Here is an 8,841-nt window from a genome sequence, read left to right as displayed (position 1 = left end):
GTAACAGTGAAACCTGTTTTAACAACAATCCAGAGCTCATACTGAGGAAGTCAGACCATTTTCAGTGCTTTGACATGCAACACATCCTCATCATCTTCCACCAACCCTGAAAACCCCTCACCAACACTCCTTCCTCCAACTTTTTTTTGGAAGCTCTTTGTGTTCAACAGAGATAGGAATTAAGGCACATATTTGCCTTCGATATTATGATGGTGATGATGATGATGATTTGCATGTGCATGTTTCAATTGCCATGGCCATAAAAAGGCAGGCCTTATTGCTGTGTGGTCTTTTTTTTTTTGTTTGTTTGTTGTTTTTTTTGCTCGAGCTGCATTCAACAAAATTTAGTGATTTGGCTTTTTTTTCTCTCAGTTTCAGTTTCAGTAGCTCAAGGAGGCGTCACTGCGTTCGGACAAAACCATATACGCTACACCACATCTGCCAAGCAGATGCCTGACCAGCAGCGTAACCCAACGCGCTTAGTCAGGCCTCACACAAGCACTAATGACTTGGTGGTTTGTTCGTTTTTTGTCTTATTATTTATTTCATGGTTTTTGTTTGTTTCAGCTGGTTTGTTTTTAGGTGGTTTTTCTTTTTCTACGTGTTTGTTTTTTAGGTGGGTGTTGTTTTTGTGTGTGACGTTGTTTTGTTTTGTTGTTTTTTTTCTTTAATTTTATTTTATTTTATTCTGATACAGTAATAGCTTGTTACATTCGAGCTTTGCATTGACACCCATGAAACTGACAGGACCGATGGGGAAAACCAACCCAGGAAAGTGACCCCACTAATAACAACTTGTAAAAATGGGTATCCAAATGTCAGTTGTTGTGTTTCGTTTTTCATTATCTTTTTTTTCCCCATTCATACCACTAACAGTCAGGCACACGGGAATGATAAGAGTGGGCTTTAACGACCTACTGGCTGGCACACTGGAATGAAACCCAACTCTGCTTTTAGCGATTATAAGGGCGCAGTATATGCCGCCGATTTTTGGGTTTTGTTTGTTTGTTTTTTTTGTTGTTGTTTTCGTGTGTGTGTGTGTGTGTGTGTGTGTGTGTTGCCGCCGGCTTTTTTTTCGTTGTTGTTGTGGTTGTTTTTTGTGTGAATGTGTGTGTGTGTGTTTTTGTTGTTGTTGTTTTTTGTTGTTGTTTTTTTTAACTCTGCAGACAAAGATTGCGTGCAGTATTTCAACGTGCATATTGAGTGTCTCACACGTTAGCCTGGACAAAGATCGGATAAGTGTCAACGTATTCGTTGTCCGCCATGCTTCGTCAGATTGGAACGTTTGACCTTTGTCCTTATCAGCCATCTCAGCTGAACGCATGTCGCCAGCCTAACAAAAATGCACCGTGTCGTGCCAGTGGGATCAGTGCAGCCACGGTGCACTGGAATAAAGCCAAGACGAAATTAGATTCATGATGTTGGGTAAAACAAAATAAAATACTTCAAACAAAATAAACTACAAAAATGAATAACGATGTTCCACGAAGGGTGAAGGTGGTAATGTGACTGGAAATGTCATCGGCACCCTGCCGCCCGGCAGTGAACATGAGGTCACCGGTGATCAAGGAACCGTCCCAGATGCAGAAAGAACAGGGTGAAGGTGAAATGGAAGAAGCGCGTGCTGGAAAAAAAAAGAAAGAAAAAAAGAAAGGGAAAAAAAAAAGCCTCTGTGCTGCCTTTTTTTTCTCTCCTTTTTTTAGATTAGCCAATCGACAGGATGCATCGAGGAAGTCGTCAATAATGTACGGTTTTTGTTTCCCGCAGTTATTTACCTTGTTCGTGCATTATTGTTTTCTTCAAATGCAGTTTTTACCTCAGAACAGATTTTTTGATACACACACACACACACACACGCAAAAAGTAACCAAGTAAATGAAGAAATTACGAACGGACATGACGTGGTGGCTCTGTCGCAAAGCTCGAATGCACAGCAATACTGAAATAAGGAAAATAAAAAGATACTGATGATATATTTTTTTGCACAGCAATACTGAAATAAGGAAAATAAAAAGATACTGATGATATTTTTTTTTTTTTTACAAACGGACAAAAACACACAACAAACGGACAAAAACAACAAACGGACAAAAACACAGCTGTGACGTGGCAGTTCTGTCGTTAAGATCGAATGCACAGTAATAGTGCACCGAAACGGTGTATCTGCAGCGATGTTTTGCGCATTAATTTCAACATGAACGAAACGGATCAGTTGTCGTCAGGGGTTTTGTCACGACATGCACGGTTTCTTCCTGGGACATTTAATTGTCACAGAGCTGACTAAAATAGTGATGCATCGATACTGGTGTGTTGATTAGGTTATTCTGAGAACAAACGTGACCCTTTTGGGCGTGTTTTGTGTTCGGATATGTCCTATGGCTGTCAGTAGAACTGAGTTTATTAGCTCAGTTCCCTTTTTAATTTTTTTCTTTTTCCCGTAGACTGGGATATCCTTGGTGTTTTGTCTTGGCTTTTTATCTTTCTTTTTTATTTTTATTATTATCATTGTTATTATTTATTTATTATTATTATTATTTGAAATGGCATTGCAGCTTACTGCATTGATAATTCGACCTATCTTTCTTGCATATTTTTCACTGAGTGTTCATGTTGTAGCCTATATAATAAAATATACACTTGTGTGAATGGTACAGTAACGTGCTGAACGGTATACTCTATTATTTTCTCGTCGAAAAATTGAATAAAGTGAAAGTAACGTAACGTGGGTACTTTTAAATCTTATTAAATTTTGTTTAGTAAAATTTCAAAGTGTTAGGTGACAAAATTTCATGGAAAGCAGTACAAAAAAAAGTTGCCATAATGTTCTGCATATATTTTTTTCCTTTTAACTCTTGGTAAAAGAACGAAATTCTCTCAAAAGGCAAAAGATAGCATCATGTGGAACAAAGATGCTGAGTAATCTCCTATTTTAGGGCTAGAAGCATATATGCAGGAATTACTAACACGCTCACGGAAACATTCGTTGTCTCGTAGTCCACCTGAGTACACGCTATTGGTTGACCTCTCTCTCTCTCTCTCTCTCTCTCGTGGTGAAAAAGGTGATCGAACGGTTAATATGCTTATCTGCCAATACAGCGTCAGTGAGGGTCTTGGTTCGAATCCCGCTCTCTCCCTCTCTTAAAAGTTTGACTCCGCCACCGAGTGGAAAATGAAAATGAGGGTCAGTCGATCTTATCTCTCGGATAAAACGATGAAACGAGGTCCCGTGTGTAGCACGCACTTAGCACACTGAAAAACAGCAATCCATGGCAACATATGTATCGCCTTCTGGCAAAATTCTGTGCAAGAAATCCATTCTGATCGGTTCTCAAAATTATATACTTGCGCTCAAGGCCTGACTAAGCGCTCTGGGTTATATTATGTTGCCTGTGTGGTTTGGCGTAAATGGATTTGTCCGAGAAAAAAAAAATGTGAAAGAGGGTGGAAGTTGGAAGGAGATCGGTGGCAACTGAAAAAGAAAAGAAAAATGCGATATGGGAAAGCTGGCATGAGTGAATATGCCGGCTGTGTATGTGCACGTGTGCGTTTGTGTGTGTGTGTGTGTGTGTGTGTGTGTGTGTGTGTGTGTGTGTGTATGTATGTGCACGTGTGCGTGTGCGTTTGTGTGTGTGTGTGTATGTGGCAGTGTGTGTGTGTGTGCGTTTGTGTGTGTGTGTGTGTGTGTGTGTGTGTGTGTGTGTGTGTGTGTGTGTGTGTGTGTGTGTGTGACTCCTATGAGAATGAGGAAACGAAAAAGAAGCATGATCCGTGGCAAATGAAAAAACGAAAAATGCGATATGTATATGTTGTGTATGTGCATGCCGTGTGTGTGTGTGTGTGTGTGTGTGTGTGTGTGTGTGTGTGTGTGTGTGTGTGTGTGTGCATGCCGTGTGTGTGTGTGTGTGCGTGCGTGCGTGTGTGTGTCTGTGCGCGCTTGTATATGTGCGTGTGTGCGTGCGTGTGTGTGCGTGTGTGTGTGACTCTTATGAGAATGAGGAAACAAAAAAGAAGCCGTCAGCAGGTTGAACCTTGGCCACTGATCACACACACACACACACACACACACACACACACAAAACCAAACAAACAAAACAATCCCATAAAGTCATGTGATAGCATGTGACAACCACCCTTCCCCGCCCACGACACCGTCTCACCCCCCCAACCCTCTCCCCTTCCACTGCACTTTCCAGTTGTATTGTCGCCGGGAAACAGTACATTCTTCTGGTTGAGTACGTATACAAAAGTGACATTTCATCACCATTCACAATGTCATATTTGGGTCGGGAAAAAAATTATCGGAAGGAAAGATGTGAAATCTTTGATTTATCTTCAGACCTTTTTGCTGTGGCGTTTCCTGAGACAAGAACACGGGGACATTTTTCACGTAGGGAAGAAGAGGAGTAGGGGTGACGTGGTCATAAGCTGTCAGTCGAACTTTATCGAACACGCACCGACTGTTGGTCACCATCGGATTCCAGACACAGCTGCTACACACTGATAACTTGAAACTGGAGGTGACAAATCTTGTGGTATATTCAGGACACGGTGTTTGGAATGGTAAGTGTAAACTTGTTGGTTTATAAAAGGTGTGTGTGTGTCAGTTCACCACTTTAGGAAATGCCTGCTTACTTAACTGTAATCAGTGATGGCCAATAAGCTATAGTCGACAAGATTAAGCAACAATAACAGCAATGATAAATATGCTTGATCAATTCAGTCATCAAGTGTTGCTCATAACCCTGTCGTCCGCGAAAAGGTCGTTCCCTGCGGACTGAAAAATATGGTTATAAAGATGAATAATTAACAATGATGATGATTAATAAAATAAAGGTTCACTGCTGGTCTGTGGGCGGGAAGGCATTAAACAACAACAATAAACAACAACAGCAATATATAGTAATGACAAATGTGACAACCGTCAATAACTACAACAGTTTCAGTTTCAGTTTCAGTAGCTCAAGGAGGCGTCACTGCGTTCGGACAAATCCATATACGCTACACCACATCTGCCAAGCAGATGCCTGACCAGCAGCGTAACCCAACGCGCTTAGTCAGGCCTTTGAGGGAAAAAAAAAGAAAAAAAAGGTGAATAAATAATAGATAAGCTTACACAAATAAATAAATAAATAATAACTATAATGAAAAACAAAAAAAAAAAACAATAATAAATAAATAAGATAACAATGATGATAAATAAGCAAATAGATGTAAAACATGAAGACACACATTCACATATACACCCACACATGCATAACAGATATGCACCGAACATGCAGTTTCACAGATATGAAAGCACAGTCAAATACATATAAACGTACATGAGCTCCAACACACACACACACACCACACACATTACCCTGCACCTCCTCTACCCCCCTCATCCACACACTCATTTCTAGTCTACGTATCGCAGCTTCCACGGCACACACACACGCACACACACACACACACACACACACACACACTCACACACACACACACACACACACACACACACACACAGATGAACACTTACTTGTACAAGCACACACACATATGCCCATATCTCCACACACAAATATACAAAGATATATATATATATATATATACGTTCCAATATCCTGTTGCTCCCACAGTGTAGGCATGCATACACTCACATACCTCATCCTCTACCCCACCTCACCCCGCATCCCCCACCTCCCCCTCATACACACACACACATACACACACACACATACACACACACGCACGTGCACAGAACTCTACTGACACTTATGTACACTTACACTCTCGCGCATGCACAAACGCACTCAAAAATACAGACCCACACATGCACACAAACACACACATACACACACGCACAGAGGCTGTCACTGATTGGCCGCAAGAGGGATGGGAAAAGATCTCTGATGCCAAGAACGTGGCGTCTAGTGTGTTGCTCAGCCTATTGTATTTGGAAAAGCCCACAGAGACTCTGTTCCGTTTTGAAGAAATTTGCGCAATGTTGGTTTGGAAATGATGCCGATATTTGTTTGATTTGCAAAGCATCGTGCTCTACCTTTCATGTTAGACTTTCGGCCACTCCCTCTCTCTGCTTTTATTTCTTTGAGGCGATCGATGGTGTGATGGCCTTGTACCTGTTCTTTTTGATATTCTTTGACTTTTCTGAGGATTTCCGATTTTCCTAGATGTAGGCCGCTCGTTGGTGTTGCGTTACCAGCAAGTCTGTCAGCTCGCTCATTTCCCTTAACACCTGCATGTCCCGGGCAGTATGACCATGTGAGTTTTTTAATCTGAAAGTTGCGCATTGCCTTATGCCACTCTGGGCTTCCCATTCCGTTTTCAATTTTCTGTATGAGGTTCATTGAGTCTGTTAGAATCATGGCATGTTGGTTTCCGGGCGTATGGATGGACGATAGCCACTTGAGGGCATGTGTCACAGCTTCAACTTCCATCGTTAGGCTGGAGGTTGTGACTTTGTAGGCAGCATTCTCTTCCCTAACTGTTTTTCCATTTTGTTTCGCAGTGAATCCCCAACCGGATTGGTCTTTGGTGACTGAGCCATCTGTGTATATGATGATGTCCTCTTCTTTACTGTTTTCTTCTATGAGTAGCTTCACTTCCGCATCAGTTTTGTCCTCTGGCCATTCCCGACAATGTCTTCCTAGAGTGGGTGAAATGGCTGTGTTGAATAGATGGTTGAGATTTTCGTACAACAATAATACAATACAATAGCATACAATACAATGCACCTTTATCAATACGATACAACAGCAATATATAGTGAGGACAAATGTGACAACCATCAATAACTACTGACAATAATACAATACAACAGCATACAATACAATGCACCTTTATCAATCCGATTGGAAATTATGTGTTCATTCAAAGGCCCGTCACTCACACCACTGACACAGTCTCAGCCCGCAGTCAAATCTGAACATGGCGAAGGTTAAACTTTGAAAAGCTGGATTAAAACGCGAAAGTAATTAAACAAAGCAGCTTGTTTTCCCACTGTAAAAGAAATCATAACATGTATTTCAAAGAAGAACTAAGAAACACTATTTCCGAATAAGAGACACTATGATAAAATTATCACTATCATCAACACATACATCAATAAACATTAACATTGATTTTAAAATAAGAAAGCATGTCCCAAACCATTAGAAATTCTTAAAATTGCAGGTCTTCTTAAAAATATTTTCACTGATAAATATCCGAACATCCACTTTTATGAACTCAGTCGTATAAGACCATTACCTTCAAGTTAAACTCTTAAAACGTAATCACCATTTCCACAAAAGTCAGGTCTACATGTTTTCATTCACAAATGAAATCAAGACTGAACAAATGTCAAGGGAAACTGACACATTTTACATTCACCCCCACCCCATGCCACCCTCACATAAAACCCGACCCATTCCTGTCACAAATAACATCAACATTATTAACAATGACAATAATAATTCCTTGGACTGATTTGTGAGATGGGTTGAAGTCGTGCTGGTTTCGTCACATTCAGGTTTATACAAACACCATGGAAAGCAATTTAATACTGTTTTGACCTGGTTAGTGTAGCCGGGCAGGTGTGCTAATTTTCGTCCACTGTCCCAGTAAGGGAGTCGTCATCATATCGACACGCTCGATATACGATCACCAACACCGATAGGAGAATAAATACATAAAATCTTTTGTCGCAAGTGATCACACCACCAGAGTATGCCGGCCTCATGCAAATGTATGCCTTGACATACTGACCACAGCGAGAAAACAAATTGACATAATTATTAAGGTCGTTGATCATTAATCTCCGGCAGTGTGCATGAGCCATTTGAATTGTCTCTTTATCTGATCCTTGCGTGGAGTGGGGTGCATTACACCTCGGTCTTTGTCGTAAATGCCTATCAGGAACAAAGAGCGCGCACATGCGCACGCACGGCACATATTGGACCGGCGAGCACTCTGACGCACGCTACTTACGTGTGACCCAGTATTGTCGTTATCGACACATAGCCTGTATATCTTCGATAACAGCAATCATGACAGCTTTTACCGAGACCATGCACACTCCCGTTAGCCCACCTGCGGTTAGAAAAAGAAAAGAAAAAAAAAAAAGGGAAAACATATATTACTGATGATACAGTATTGTTGTTTGAGACTAAATTCAAGTGGTTCCAACTACCGGTCAGTATAATTTTTAAGGGGAAAACTGAAACCTCAACCGTGGAACACCACTTCGTTTCATAGGCTGTATATCTTTGTTAACAGCAATCATGACAGCTTTTACCGAGACCATGTACACTCCCGTCAGCCCACCTGCAGTTAGAAAAAGAAAAGATATATATATATATATATATATATATATATATATATATATATATATAAAGGGGGTGGGGGGTGGGGTGGGGGGTGACATATATTATGACTGATGAATACAGTGTTGTTTGAGACTAAATTTGTTCCAACTACCAGTATAATTATAAAGGGGAAAACTGAAACTTTACTGAACAGTGGAACACCACTTCGTTTCAGATGAGAAGGTGAAAGAAGCACCAAAAACACTAAGCCCCGGACGAACATTTAACATTAGAAACTGATTAGCGCTGGGGTTAAGAGGGGTGTGTGGCCATATGTGATCACAGCAAGGGCCACGTGACTGCTGTATCGCTGTAGAATCGGCCTTCAGACCGGTTTGGCCGTTACACTTTAATCACCATATGTGACGCTGAACTGAAAATAAAAAAATTAAAAAAAGAAAGAAAGAAAAAAGTGCTGCGATGGCACGACCCCCTGTTATTCCCATCTCAGTTTCATTTCAGTATTGTTCGGCCCTCTTTACCGGTCTGTTTTAGT

The 8,841-nt window shown here is 40.9% G+C and overlaps 1 protein-coding gene across 1 annotated transcript in view; it reads left to right on the top strand.

Moving 5' to 3' along the window:
- Positions 1–4,222: 4,222 nt before the first annotated feature.
- LOC143281734 (folliculin-interacting protein 1-like) overlaps positions 4,223–8,841 on the top strand; it is a 36,012-nt gene continuing 31,393 nt past the window's right edge. Inside the window, exon 1 of the mRNA XM_076587028.1 lies at positions 4,223–4,560. Coding sequence (XP_076443143.1) covers positions 4,558–4,560 — 3 coding nt within the window. The 5' untranslated portion in view covers positions 4,223–4,557. The remainder of the gene's footprint in view (positions 4,561–8,841) is intronic.

The sequence above is a fragment of the Babylonia areolata genome, chromosome 1, assembly GCF_041734735.1.
Source record: "Babylonia areolata isolate BAREFJ2019XMU chromosome 1, ASM4173473v1, whole genome shotgun sequence".
Taxonomy (NCBI): Eukaryota; Metazoa; Mollusca; class Gastropoda; order Neogastropoda; family Buccinidae; genus Babylonia; species Babylonia areolata.
This window is presented reverse-complemented; position numbering and strand designations above follow the sequence as displayed.